The sequence below is a fragment of the Chionomys nivalis genome, chromosome X (assembly GCF_950005125.1).
Source record: "Chionomys nivalis chromosome X, mChiNiv1.1, whole genome shotgun sequence".
Taxonomy (NCBI): Eukaryota; Metazoa; Chordata; class Mammalia; order Rodentia; family Cricetidae; genus Chionomys; species Chionomys nivalis.
The window spans coordinates 116986999-117001917 of NC_080112.1; the positions used below are offsets into that span (position 1 = coordinate 116986999).

Sequence of the window (14919 nt, forward strand, 5' to 3'; positions counted from 1 at the left end):
AGAATATTAATTGTTTGAATGGAAGCTAGCATGAAGTAATTTCACTTTAGTTTACTTACTGTATATATGGGGCTTTCTCAGCTCAAGTACTGTATCAGAGCACTCTCAACCTTCAGGAGTTTACTGACACTGTTAAAAGGGCACAGAACCACACAGTGTCAACGTTCTCAGACATGAGAAGTACTGGGTAGGACGGCGTACAGTGACTCTGATGGAGATTCCCAACAAACCATCTGGAGCATTTTCATTGTTTCAATGGTGACGTCAAGTGTTTTGCAGTGTCTTGTCCCCCCAGAATGCTACATAAAATCCACCCACAAGCATGACACCGCTGCAGGTGGAGGACAGTTTTCGTGTGTTTTCAATGTCCTCTCAAGGACTCTGGGACAAACACGAGCTGACATAACCATGTCCACTTAATTCCCAGATCTTGCAGTGTGCACCTAGTGAGATACAGAAGCTAGAGTTCTCCAGAGGTTCACGCAGAGGCCATGTGCTCTGTGTAAATGCCTGTCCTCGTCCCTACTTGTGCACCTGCAACAGCTTTCTTTCTCCTCCACTCCATTCCTCAAGGCTTTGGTGGACTTAGTTGGATTCCATGTTCGATCCATTCTGCACATGCTCCCTAGAGCCACTTTCAGTGGGCACGGATCTCCTATAGGGATTGTGGAATGGAAAGAGGACAGATGTGAAACTTGCTAAAAACCCACATGCTGCAAAATCATTTCAATCCTCAAAACATTTATGGAGATGGCACTACTCTCTTTTAGGTCTCATCATGGCTTTCCAATCCCAACATGTGGACCACAATTTCTACAAACTGGATGAAAATGAGATTGAGGTGAGCCTTGATTTTGAACAAGAGGCCACGACAACAACAGAAAGTGTCATCTTTGGAGAAGGTTCTCTAAATGGTTCAGAGAAACCAAAGAACCAGGGCATCCCACACCGCAAGGATGATGTGACCCACGTTGCTAACTTCAACTATGTTGGTGATGACATCAGGCATGAGAGCCATGGGAGCATCCAAGGGTACAGAAACCCACAGTTGAAGGAGCAGGAGACCGTGGCTGCTGCCAGAGTGCCACATGTCCGGCGCACAAGGCCACGGATCCAGTTTGGTCTCACACCCAGGCAGCTGAATGAGTTGGAAGAAGTTTTTGAAAAAACCCAGTACCCCAATGAGATCATAAGGTATGTGAGTTGTTTCAGTAGTCGTTCCAGCTCCCATCCTTCAGCATCTCATTAGGAGGTGTGTTCTTCACACTGTGGGCCCTGTCTGCTTTGAGCCCCTAGCATGAGGTCTTTGTTTAGTTGCTGGATATGGGAAGGATGTTTTTTGTGGTCAAAGTCAACATCTATATCTGTATCTATATTTATCTATCTGTCTGTCTATCTGTCTATCCATCCATCCATCCATCCATCCATCCATCCATCCATCCATCCATCCATCTATCTATCTATCTATCTATCTATCTATCTATCTATCTATCTATCTATCTATCTATCTATCTATCTATCATCTATGCAGTGTTGGTTGGTGCCTCTCAATTTGTTCTTTAAGTTTTCTTTATGTTTTTTTCATCCTCCTTCTTATCCTCTTCTTCTTGACCCATGTTTTATAATGGGAATTGTACTCAAGTCCTAGTGGTTTCTAAGCAATCCCTCTACTAGCATAGCATATCCACCTTGTGTCAATTAATGTGGTTATATTTTGCAATAAAATGGAGGTCACTGAAAACCCGCTTTCATACTTTAGAGCTCCCCATCTCTCCATAGTTTTCTGTTGGCCTGTGATCCATCTCCAGAAGTCTCTTCATTTTGCCAAGCTGAAATGCTGTATTTCACTAACAGCTCCAATTTCCGTCTTCTTCTCACAGGAAGGATCTTGCAAAGCGCTTGTTCCTGGGAGAATCCAGAGTGCGGGTCAGTAAATCTGAAAAGGCTTTGGGCAGGGCACTCTGCTTCAGGACATGGTCCATGTTCTGGTACCCATTAGGAAAGGCGAGCGTGGGTGAGAGGTGTCCTTGTCTGGGTTATAATAGTATCCGTGCACTGAATCTTGATGTTTTCCAGAGGTAAAAATGGAACGGGCACCCTTAAGTGTCCTTTCCCATTATTTGAGACAGCATAGTCTCTTAATTGAAAAAAATTTTAAAATGCACACTACTTATATTTTAGCATTTTTATTTTATTTAATTGTCTTTATTGTGCTATGTTTTTTCCCTTCTCCCCCTTCCCTTCTCTATATCTACACTCTCTTGTGACCCCCACACTCCCACACTACTCAGGAGATCTTGTCTTTTTCTACATCCTATGTAGATCCATTTATGACTCTCTCAGTGTCTTCTTTGTTTTCTTTGTTCCCTGGTATTGCTGATTTTCATTGCTTTATGTCTAAAAACCACTTATGACTGAGTATATATTATATTTTTCTTTGTGCCTCTGAGTTACATCACCCAATATGCTTTTTTCTAGATCCATCTATTTGCCTGAAAATTTCAAGATGTCATTATTTTTTTTACTGATGTGCAAATGTATATTTTCTTTTTCCATTCTTTGGTTGAGGGCCATCTAGTTTGTTTCTAGGTTCTGGTTCTTACGAATAATGCTGCTATGAACATATTTGAGCTGATGTTTTTGTGGAATGATTGAGTGTTTTGGGGTATATATCCAACAGTGTTATTCCTGGGTCTGGAGGTGGCTTATTTCCTAATTTAATTTTTTTTATTTGTTTATTAAAGATTTCTGCCTCCTCCCCACCACCACCTCCCATTTCCCTCCCCCTCCCTAATAAACTCCCCCTCACTCAGCAGCCCGAAGAGCAGTCAGGGTTCCCTGCCCTGTGGGAAGTCCAAGGATCTCCCACCTCCTTCCAGGTCTAGGAAGGTGAGCATCTAAACTGCCTAGGCTCCCACAAAGGCAGTACACGCAGTAAGATCAAAACCCAGTGCCATTGTTCTTGACTTCTCAGCAGCCCTCATTGTCCGCTATGTTCAGCGAGTCCGGTTTTATCCCATGCTTTTTCAGACCCAGTCCAGCTGGCCTTGGTGAGTTCCCATTAGAGCATCCCCATTGTCTCAGTGTGTGGGTGCACCCCTCGTGGTCCTGAGTTGCTTGCTCATGCTCTCTCTCCTTCTGGTCCTCACTTGTGCCTTGGGATTTCAAACCAGTGTTCCAATGTGGGTCTCTGTCTCTGTCCCCTTTCATCGCCTGATGAAGGTTAATATCCAGGAGGATAACTATGTTTTTCTTTGGGTTCACCTTCTTATTTAACTTATCTAGGATCACGAATTATAGGCTCAATGTCCTTTATTTATGGCTAGAAACCCATTATGAGTGAGTACATCCCATGTTCCTCTTTTTGAGTCTGGCTTACCTCACTCAGGATGGCATTTTCTATTTCTGTCCATTTGCATGCAAAATTCAAGAAGTCATTGTTTTTTACTGCTGAGTAGTACTCTTATATGTATATACTCCATACTTTCTTCATCCATTCTTCCATTGAAGGGCATCTAGGTTGTTTCCAGGTTCTGGCTATTACAAACAATGCTGCTATGAACATAGTTGAGCATATACTTTTTTTGTATGATAGGGCGTCTCTTGGGTATATTCCCAAGAGTGGTATTGCTGGGTCCTGGGGTATGTTGATCCCAAATTTCCTGAGAAACCGCCACACTGCTTTCCAAAGTGGTTGCACAAGTTTGCATTCCTACCAGCAATGGATGAGAGTACCCCTTACTCCACATCCTCTCCAGCAAAGGCTATCGGTGTTTTTGATTTTAGCCATTCTGACAGGTGTAAGATGGTATCTCACAGTTGTTTTGATTCGCATTTCCCTGATCACTAAGGAGGTTGAGCATGACATTAAGGGTCTTTTGGCCATTTGAACTTCTTCTGTTGAGAATTCTCTCTTCAGTTCAGTGACCTATATTTTAATTGCGTTAATTAGCATTTTAAAGTCTAGTTTCTTGAGTTCTTTATATATTTTGGAGATCAGACCTTTGTCTGTTGCGGGGTTGGTGAAGATCTTCTCCCAGTCAGTGGGTTGCCTTTTTGTCTTAGTGACAGTGTCCTTTGCTTTACAGAAGCTTCTCAGTTTCAGGAGGTCCCATTTATTCAATGTTGTCCTTAATGTCTGTGCTGCTGGGGTTATATGTAGGAAGTGGTCTCTGGTCTCCTGTGCCCATATGTTGTAGGGTACTTCCCACTTTCTCTTCTATCAGCTTCAGTGTGTTCAGACTGATATTGAGGTCTTTAATCCATTTGGAATTGAGTTTTGTACATGGTGATAGATATGGATCTATTTTCATTCTTCTACAGGTTGACAACCGGTTATGCCAGCACAACTTGTTGAAGATGCTCTCTTTCTTCCATTGTATACTTTAGCTCCTTTATCGAAAATCAGGTGTTCATAGGTTTGTGGGTTAAAGTCCGGGTCTTCTATTCGATTCCATTGGTCAACATCTCTGTTTTTATGCCAATACCAAGCTGTTTTCAATACTGTAGCTCTGTCTGAATGACCTGTCCATTGGTGAGAGAGGTGTGTTGAAGTCTCCTACTACTAGTGTGTGTGGTTTGATGTCTGCCTTGAGTTCTAATAATTTTTTTTTTACATAAGTGGGTGCTTTTATATTAGGGGCATAGATATTCAGGATTGAGACTTCATCCTGATGAATTGTTCCTGTTATGAGTATAAAATGTCCATCTCAATCTCTTCTGATTCATTTTAGTTTGAAGTCAGTTTTGTTAGAAATTAGTATGGCTACACCTGCTTGTTTCTTAGGACCATTTGCTTGAAAAACATTTTCCCAACCCTTTCCTCTGAGTAGATGCCTGTCTTTTTGTTTGAGATGTGTTTCTTGCAAACAGCAGAATGTTGGATCCTGTTTTCGTATCCAATCTCTTAGCCTGTGGCTCATTATAGGTGAATTGAGACCATTAATATTAAGTGATATTAATGACCAGTGGTTGTTTACTCTGGTTATTCTTATTGTTTTTGGTAGCAGAGTTTGTGTATCTCCCTTCTTTGAGTTGTGCTGGTGAAGGGTGGCTAGATGCCTGAATTATTGTAGGCAGTTTTGGCAATGTTGGATTCCTTGGGTTGTGATTATCCTTCTATTACTTTCTGTAAGGCTGGATTTGTTACTACGTATTGTTTAAATTTGTTCCTATCCTGGAATGTTTTGTTTTCTCCATTGATAGTGAACGATATCTTGGCTGGGTATAGTAGTTTGGGCTTGCATGCATGGTCTCTTAGTTTCTGCAGTACCTCTATTCAGGACCTTCTGGCTTTCATGGTTTCCATAGAGAAGTCAGGTATAAGTCTGATTGGTTTACCTTTATAAGTTACTTGACCTTTTTCCTTTGCAGCTCTTAATATTCTTTCTTTAATCTGTATGTTTTGTTTTTTGATAATTATATGTGAGGGGATTTTTTTTTGATCCAGTCTATTTGGTGTTCTGTATGCTTCTTGAATATTCAAAAGAATATCTTTCTTTATGTTGGGAAAGTTTTCTTCCATAATTTTGTTGAAAATACTTTCTGGGCCTTTGATCTGTAACTCTTCTCCTTCTATCTCTATTATTCTTAGGTTTGGTCTTTTTATTGTGTCCCATATTTCCTGAATGTTTTGTGATGAGAATTTGTTGGCTTTGCTGTTTTCTTTGATCAGTGAGTTTATTTTCTCTATGGTGTCCTCAGAATCTGAGATTCTTTCTTCTATCTCTTGTATTTTATTGATTATGCTTGTTTCTGTAGCCTCTGCTCGTTGACCTAGATTTTCCATATCCCGCCGGTCCTCAGTTTGTGTTTTCTTCCTTGCTTCCATTTCAGTTTTCAATTCTTGAACTGTTTCCATTACCTGTTTGATCATTTTTTCTTGGTTTCCCAGGGTATCATTTACGTATTTACTCATTTATTCAAAGTTTTTGTTATACTTCTCATCCATTTCTATAAGTGCATTTTTTACATGATGTTTAAGGGACTCTTTTTCTTTTATAAAGTCAATTTTTTCCATTTCTTCTGTGCTAGGGTGTTCAAGTCCTTCTGTTGTAAGATCATTGGGTTCTGGTGTTTTCATGTTGTTTTTCAGATTGTTGGGTGAATTCTTGCCTTGGCGCCTGCCCATCTCTTCCTACCCATGCTATCTAATGGGTCTTTTAAAACAGGATCAGGTTTCCCTGCTGGCCAGGGGCCCAGCTTACAAAATGCCCCCGCTCTGTTTCCCGGCTCCCGCCGCGGGCCGAGATCCCTCTCACCACTCAGAAGGGTCTTCAGGAACAGGACCAGGTTTCCCGTTCGCCAGGGACTTTGTCAACAAGAGGCCTACCATTCTGCAGGCCAGCCACCAAAACAGAGAAACTCCTGCTGCCCTCTGCCCCGAGCTCCCAACCCAGCGCCCAAACAGGCTGAACTGGGTGATCCTGAGGTCTCGTGGAAGAAAGGGAGAAGGAAGGAAGCCCCTGGGCTCAAGCTGGGATGGGCCAGGGAGAGAGAGGTTGCAGCAGAGGAGGAGCAGCCCCAGCATAGTGGAGCAGCCCCCACAGAATGACCGGGGAGTCAGGGGGGTCAGAAAATGCCCCTGCTTCATTTCCTGGGTCCCGCCATGGGCCAAGAACACTCTCACCACTCAGGAGGGTCTTCAGGGATAAGACCAGGCTCCCTGTTCACCAGGGACCTTGCCATAAAAGGCCTACCACTCTGCAGGCCAGCCCCCCCAAAACCTACTTGATTTAATTGTAGTGGGACGATCTGCTCTCAGTGTGGGCTTCACTGTTTCATGCTTGGACCTTCGCGTCTGCACCGCGTCTCCGCCGTGTTTCCTAATTTTCTGAGAAATCATCATACTGATTTTCAAAGTGGCTGACAAGTTTACACTCCCACCAGCAATGCAAGAATGTTCCTTTTACCCAAACATCCTCTGCAGCATAAGTTGTCATCAGTGTTTTGATCATGGCCATTCTTATAGGTGTAAGATGGGTTATTAGAGTTGTTTTGATTTGCATTTCTCTGATGACTAAGGATGTTGAACATTTCCTCAAGTGTCTTTCAGCCATTTGAGATTCCCAGACTACTTATAATCCCTATGTGAACATCATATATATAGACAACATTGAATATCATACGGTCATGCACTTAGGAAAACATGAATGTTTACTGGTAGTGTAGAGTGATTAATACTGAGGTCCTGACACTCAGGTCATTTCAGGGTACTTATGTGTAGCATTGCAGTAGGACTCTTAAGTGACCTTGGGGACATCTAATTGATGTAGCAAGCAGTAGGAGAAAGACAGGGCTCAGTTTCAACAAATAAACACTCAGTTATAAGTGTGGATATAGTGAGACCAGACAGAAATTCAGTGTTTCATAACTAACCTGTGTTTAATTTGTCCAAGAGTCATGTGGGAAGACACTCACAAGTGAACATGGATGGCCCTCCACCTTTGTAATTTGTGGAAAGGCGATGTAGACAGCAGAAAGGTTGAACCTTCATGTTCCCCCATGCTGTGTTTAGGTTTTCTAAAAACAATGCCAAAATAGTCATGTCAGTGTTATGAGATGTCTGAGGCTGACAGCTTTAAAGAGTTCATTTTGTTACAGTTAAAGAAAAAGAATAACATCGAGTTCATTTCAGTTAATCGAGTAAAGAGAACGGGATCAGGTGAAGTTATAGAAAGTCAAAATGCAGGTTGGGAATAAGGAGAGGGCCAAAGGATAAAGCGCTTGCCACATGAGTCTGAGGATGTGAGTTGGGACCCTCAGAATAAAGTTTAGCAGGTGTCAGCTCACCTGTAGTCCGAATCTCTTATTCTGGAGCCAGAGACTACAGACCAGCTCAGTTCCTGAGCTGAGGTTTAGGGACAATTCTGACAATGTAAATCATGTGAGGACTAAGCTAAGAAGATATTTGACTCTGATCTCTGTCCTCTGCAAGCACGAGTGCGCATGTACACAGAGATACACAGGCACATCACACACCTTTGCAAGGTTTTATGTGTTTGCAAATACATAAAATGCAAAGGTGCCAAGCCACGGTCAAGTGTGTCTTCTGTTGAGTAACATGAAAACTGACAGTATTTTTTCCTTTAAATGAGACTATGTTGGGCCGGGCGGTGGTGGCACACGCCTTTAATCCCAGCACTCGGGAGGCAGAGGCAGGCAGATCTCTGTGAGTTCGAGGCCAGCCTCTTCTACAAAGGGAGTTCCAGGACAAGCTCCAAAGCTACAGAGAAACCCTGTCTCGAAAAACAAAAACAAAAACAAAAAAAGAGACTATGTTGAAGATATGGGTATTTTGTAATGTGGAAAAGATAGAGCTAACTTGAAGGAAGAGTTGTAGCTATCTTCTTTTCCAACAAATTTCTTTCCTTTGGACAGTAAAGACTAATGTTTAGATCATGGGATAAAAGCTGAGGCCATGAGCCCAGAGAAACTGACTGCTGTATAGCAAATAAGAAAGGGGAAAGGCAGTGCAGAGTGCTGTTCATGCTAACTTCCTTCAGCATGGATCAGGGCAGTCTTGATGTAAGCCAACTCTCAACCTGCAGTGGGTAGCTTGTGCAGAATAGCAGTCCTGCCTAGCAGCCCCTGGTGGCTGGCAACCAAATACCACGAGGTGTAAATACGGTAGGACCAGGCTCAGGTGGGAGAAACTGGGAGAGAAGAGGGAGTTTTCCCCAGGGTGGAGAGGAAGAGTGAATGGAAAAGAAAAGCTGAAGGAGTGAGGAATTCTCCCCATGTCGAGCTGACAGGACCCTGTACTTCAGCTCCAGAGAGTTGGAGGTGCTGCATCCCCAGAGCCTGATGTGAGGCAGCTCTGGAGACACAGATGCACTGCAGCTCCAGAGAGCCTGATGCACTGCATCTTCAGAGAGGCCAATGCAACTGCAACTCCAGACAGGCTGATGCACTGCTGCTCAGAGAGGCTGATTCACTGCCACTCCAGAGGCTGATGCATTGCAGTCCAGAGAGTCTGATGCACTGCAGCTTTAGAGAGGCTGATGCACTGCAGCTCTAGAATCTGATGCACTGCAATCCAGAGAAGCTGATGCACTACAGCTCTAGAGAATCTGATGAATTGCAGCTCCAGAGAGACTGATGTACTGCATTTATAGAGGCTGATGCACCATCACTCTAGAGACCTATTTACTGCAGTTGTAGAGAGGCTGATGATGCACTGCATCTTTATAGAGGCTATGCACTTCAGCTTCAGAGAGACTGATGCACTGCAGCTCCAGAGAGGCTGATGAACTGCAGATCTAGAGGCTGATGCACTGCAGCTCAGAGAGGCCATTGCACTGCATCTCTAGTGGAGCTGCACCTCTAGAGGTGCTGATGAATCATAGCTCCAGAGAGATTGATGTACTGCAGAGCCCCATGTACTACAGCTCTAGAGCTGCTGCTGATGCACTGCATCTCCAGACAGGCCAATGCAACTGCAACTCCAGACAGGCTGATGCACTGCTGCTCAGAGAGGCTGATTCACTGCCACTCCAGAGGCTGATGCACTGCAGTCCAGAGAGTCTGGTGCACTGCAGCTTTAGAGAGGCTGATGCACTGCAGCTCTAGAATCTGAAGCACTGCAATCCAGAGAAGCTGATGCACTACAGCTCTAGAGAATCTGATGAATTGCAGCTCCAGAGAGACTGATGTACTGCATTTATAGAGGCTGATGCACCATCACTCTAGAGACCTATTTACTGCAGTTGTAGAGAGGCTGATGATGCACTGCATCTTTATAGAGGCTATGCACTTCAGCTTCAGAGAGACTGATGCACTGCAGCTCCAGAGAGGCTGATGAACTGCAGATCTAGAGGCTGATGCACTGCAGCTCAGAGAGGTTGAGGCACTGCAGCTCTAGAGAGGCTGATGAACTGGAGCTCTAGAGGCTGATGAATTCCATCTCAGAGGGGCTGGTGAACTGGAGCTCTAGAGGCTGATTCAATGCTGCTCCAGAAAGGCTGATTCACTGAAGCTCTAGAGGCTCATGAACTGCAGCTCCAGAGATGCTGATGCACTGCCGTTCCAGAATCTGATACACTGCAGGATTAGAGAGGCTTATGCACTGCAGCTCTAGAGGCTCATTTACTTCAGAACTAGATGCCAAGCACTACAGCTCTAGAGGTTGAAGCACTGCAGCTCCAGAGAGGCCAATATATTGAAACTCTGGAGGTTGATGTACTGCAGCTTCAGAGAGGCTGATGCACTGAATCTCTACAGAGGTTTATGTACTGTAGCTCTACAGGGGCTGATGCACTGCATCTCAAGAGGCTGATGAACTGCCGCTGTAGAGGGACTGATGCACTGCAGCTATAGTTGCTGATGAACTTCACCTCCAGAGAGGCTGATGCATGGCTGCTTCAGAGGCTGATACACTGCATCTCTAGATGCCAAGAACTGCATCTCAAGAGGCTGATGGACTGTAGATCCAGAGAGGCTGATGCACTGCAGCTTTAGAGGCTGATTCACTGCAGATCCATGGAGGCTGATGCATTGCTGCTCCAGAGGCTGATGCAGTGAAACTCAGGAGAGGCTGATGCACTGCTGCTTCAGAGGGCAATGCACTGCAGCTCCAGAGGCTGAGCCTTGCAACTGTAAGAGAGCATGGACACAGGACACAAGAAAAGAGAAAACACTCATGTTCTCTTGCTTGTATATTCTTCAGTGTGACATTCTCAAAGCTTCTTATTTCCCCTTTCCTCTTATAAACATAATAGATAGGCTTTAGGAATAAATCATGGGCGACTCTGACCTAATGTGAACCTACATGAGTTTGCCAGTGGTGGTGTGTGAATCCCCTCTGTGTGCAGTGATTACCATTAATGAAGAAAAAAACTGATTTGGGCCTATAGCACAGCAGATCTTAGGTAGGCAGGGAAAGCTAGGCTGAACGCTGGGAGAAAGAAGGGCAGAGTCAGAGGGACAAGCCATGGAGCCACCACCAGAGGCAGACATCCAGAAAATTTTGTTGGTAAGCCACTGTCACATGGAGATTCACAGATTAATAGAAATGGGTACAATTAATATGTAAGAGTTGGCCAATAAGAAACTAGAGCTAATGTGCCAACAGTGACTTAATTAATATAATCCTTGTGTGATTATTTCAGGGCTAAGCTAACCGGGCAGCTGGGAACCAACAAGCGGCCCCCTCCCAACACACTGGGGCTTTGGTTGAGTTCATGGAGGCATCATGCTGGTAGCTTTGAGTTCCCCTCATGGCTTCTGGTTCTTTTGTTGGTCGTCTTTAGCCTATGCATCCACATAATAGAAGGGGCAGGCAGGGAGAGAAAGGACGTGGACTCAAAGATGTGCAGTTTGAGAACTTCCCAATATAATGGACCCTTATTCCCTAGGAGCCTGAGAGGATGGTGACATCTAACAGGTAACTGTGACTGTATTTCCATAGCTGGCTCAGTATTAAGGAGGAGGCAGTTTTGTTACCTGTTCTCCACATTGTTGCAGATCACAGTCCTGAGTGGAGGTTCAGCCTAAAAACTTTGGATCTCCTGGTAGAAGAACAGAGCCCAGGATGCCCTTCATGTTGGACAGGAAGTAGGGCGTCACTATCAAGCTTCAAATGTCATTGAGAACATTGCCTTTGTCCTGAGCCCAGAAAACTTAGGAGGGCATGGAAGAGGGGGAAGGTAAAAGTTCATAAGTAACAGTGACCTCCCCCTATTACCTACTTCATGGAAGCAGGGAGTCCCAAGATATCTGAATGATTTGTCTGAATTAGCTCATTTCCCTAATCCTATACAAGACAACAGCACAGCTCTCTGTGTAGGCCTCCCTTGGAGTAGTGTTAGCTCTCCCAAGTCAATTTGAGAGGGATGTTTGTTGTTTGTTTGTTTGTTTGTTTGTTTGTTTGAGCTGGGAATAGGATGTGACTTTACACACTCTTTAAGCAAGTGTGATTCCTTGTAATCACCCCACCTCCTTAAGGTGCTGGAGCAATAAGAAACTGTCCAGCCATGAATGGTGAGCTGAAAATATGGGAGTAAAGTGGTTTACTGTGGAGAAATAATATGTTTTGATAAAGAAAAATATGCCAGAGGAGATCTAGAAACACTGGAAGAGAAGGAGAAGATGCTGGAGGGAGAAAGAGGAGAGGGGAATGAGGAGGAGGAAGAAGAGGAGACTGGGAAGGAGGGAGATTGTTTTCTGACAGTTAAGGGGAGGTAGGAAGCAGGTATCCCACTATCCTAAGTGGTGAATCTCACAGCACCCCTTGTCCTTCCTCAGATGGGCCCCTTGTATGGAGGCCGACTGGGAGTTAGGATTGAGCTGTCTGTACAAGGCAGACAAGCGAGTGTATTGTTGAAGTGCATTGACTTCATTTTGGTTTTTGACCTTTTGAACAGAAAATACATTTTTGTTCCCTTTGAGTCATTCACTACCTTTGGATCTTCCAGTTTTTCTGCTTCATCTTCTGCTTTGATTACTGAGCCTTGAGGGGAGGAGGTTATGAACACATTTCATTTAGAATATAGCACTCCATAGTTGTTAGCAGAGATGACCACTCATACGGTCTATAGCTAATGGAAAGTCTTTATTCCAGCTGACTAGGATGTCACCCACGTATCTGGGCACCTAGGTGTTGACCCAGCTGTCTAGAACACAGGGGTTTTAAGGGCATCTTAAAACCTAAATATCCGAGCATCTAGCTCAGCAGAAGCAGATGCCTTTGCAGAAGTAAGCACTTTACATCAAGCTGTTTACTTAAGTAAGATAAGCAGTTAGCTGGGAAAGGAGGTTCATACGAACAGGTAGTTCAACCACAGCTAAATTAGCTAGAACATTCCTGATCTTTGGTCCCTAGAATAGACTTAATTAATTTCCCGTGGGATTCTCCATCACAGAGATCAAATTCTATTTCTACCTGAAATGGCCTCAACAAGAATAGAAGACTGAGTAACCTCTTCCCTGGCTTGACCTGTCACTTTTCCCACTAGGTCAGAGGGCATGAGTCAAATCATTCACTTGTCCTGTTCTAGGAGGGCATAGTTGTTTCTAGGGACCAGTAACTTGAATGGGTTTATTTTCTGTTTGAGGCAATTGGCCATGCAGGTGAAGAGGCATGGTTCCACTGTTAGTCTGATCAGGACAAGAATCAATGGTCCAGTTTATGGTGACAGTAAGCTATAGTGATCCGGTTACCAGAGACTGATAACAATGTCCTGATCTGTATCTTCTTTCTTTCCTTCCAGTGAGCTTTCCTCTCTCCCTTTCTTTTCCTCTTCCCCTTCTCTTATCTTCTGCATTCTTTCTTCTTTCTATCGACTACTCATGTCCCCTCACTTACCCTTTCCACCTTCTTTTCCTCATCATCCCCCGGTCCTTTCTCCTCTACTTATTTAAAAAGCAGTTACTCACGCATGCACTCCAGGGCACTGTCAGCCCGTTCCCACCACCTCATCTTCACTCTCCTCTCCTTCCTTAGACCAATAGACTGCCGAATTTTCAGGAAGCCTGCAGAAAACCAGACTTGGCCCAGGCATTGACCGATTACTTCCCAGCAGCTTCCTTTCCTGTGCATAGGAGACAAGAGTCCTCTATGGGAGGACACAGAAACCTCCACAGTCACCCAGCAAGGGCCATTCCTTTTTCTAGATGTTTCATGGATAAAACTGGACATGGTCAGACAGAAAAAACACTTAGAAATGCTTTCAGCTTTCTGGCTCTTCAACTTAGGTCAGAAATCTTGGGATCATCTCAAACAATCAAAGTTGAGGAATCTATGGCAGTTGCTTCAGCTGTTCCTGCAGCTCTTTAATCAGAACCAGAATTGGAACCCGTTCTGCCTTTGTTAACATTTATTCAAGGCCAAATATGAGCTCTCCCATCTTCACTATTATAGGCATATATCATGAGGATTACATAGACAAGAATACATGTAGTGGGGTGTGACTTTTCAGAGAGTCAGAGGAGATACATGTAGTGTAAGCAGTAGTTCAAGTAAGCCAGATAATTCAAGGGCATGATGCAAGTACCTTGTCCTTGGCAGAGAGTGTGTAGATTGTAATCCCTGAAGACCTTTTGGTATCTGGTCTTCTCCATATCCTGATTTATTGATCTCTGATCTCTTTCTTAGAGCCATATTTTCCCATTTCCGGTTGTTCTGAAAACCGATTCCAGGGTTGGGGTTGCTAAGGATTTTGTGTGTCCTTGGTTAGAAAAGTCTGGTCAATAAAAAGCCTCACTGGCATGTGCTGTTACAGAGTTGTTTTTTCCACTTGTGATGTTGACTGTTGAATACACTAAAGCCATCTCTTTCACCATGTTATTGCAGAGCTGGTTTAAGAAAAGAAGAGCCCAATACAGGAAACATCAGCAGTCCCAGGTTCTCCAGTGTGCATCTGCTGATGGCCAGGACACCTTGCAGTAAAGATTTTGTAGGAGTCCTGAAGCATCATCCTGTCCAGGCCCCAGATGAAGACAGGATCTTCAGGTGTCACTGACACCTTCTAATGGCTGTGACGCCTTATCCTTTCAGCAATAAAGAGTTGTGTATTCAAAATATTTCGTGTCATTTTTGGGGGTCTGTCGCGGCTCTACCTTGTCCTACAAGGATGACACGCAACATACCGGAGCTCTTCCTGCTGCAGTTTTATTCAGGACCTTTTGACAATACGTTTTCTCTGTCTCTCTCTTCTTCTCTCTCCCTCTCTCTCCTCCTCTCTCCTCTTCTTCTACCGGCTAGAGTGGAAAACCCGCTTTTTTTTCTTTAGCGGATCCCCAATCTTTACCTTGAGGATTATCCGGTGCACCCCCTGACTGCAGCAAGTTCTGGGCTCCACGGAGAGAGGTTTGGAGGTTCCCCGTATGCGGCACCACTTGTCTTGTCCCCGTACAGGCCACCAGTTGTCACGGCCCCCTCGTCCAGCAAGGAAGGAGCGCAACACCGGAGCTCTTCTTGCT

At 44.3% G+C, this 14919-nt stretch overlaps 1 protein-coding gene across 1 annotated transcript; it reads left to right on the forward strand.

Moving 5' to 3' along the window:
* The first annotated feature begins 778 nt into the window (after positions 1 to 778).
* Positions 779 to 14386, forward strand: LOC130867257 (rhox homeobox family member 1-like). The gene is made up of 3 exons (XM_057759034.1): positions 779 to 1194; positions 1881 to 1926; positions 14291 to 14386. Exons 1-3 carry the CDS (start codon positions 779 to 781, stop codon positions 14384 to 14386), a joined length of 558 nt encoding a protein of 185 aa, XP_057615017.1.
* The last annotated feature ends 533 nt before the right edge of the window (positions 14387 to 14919 follow it).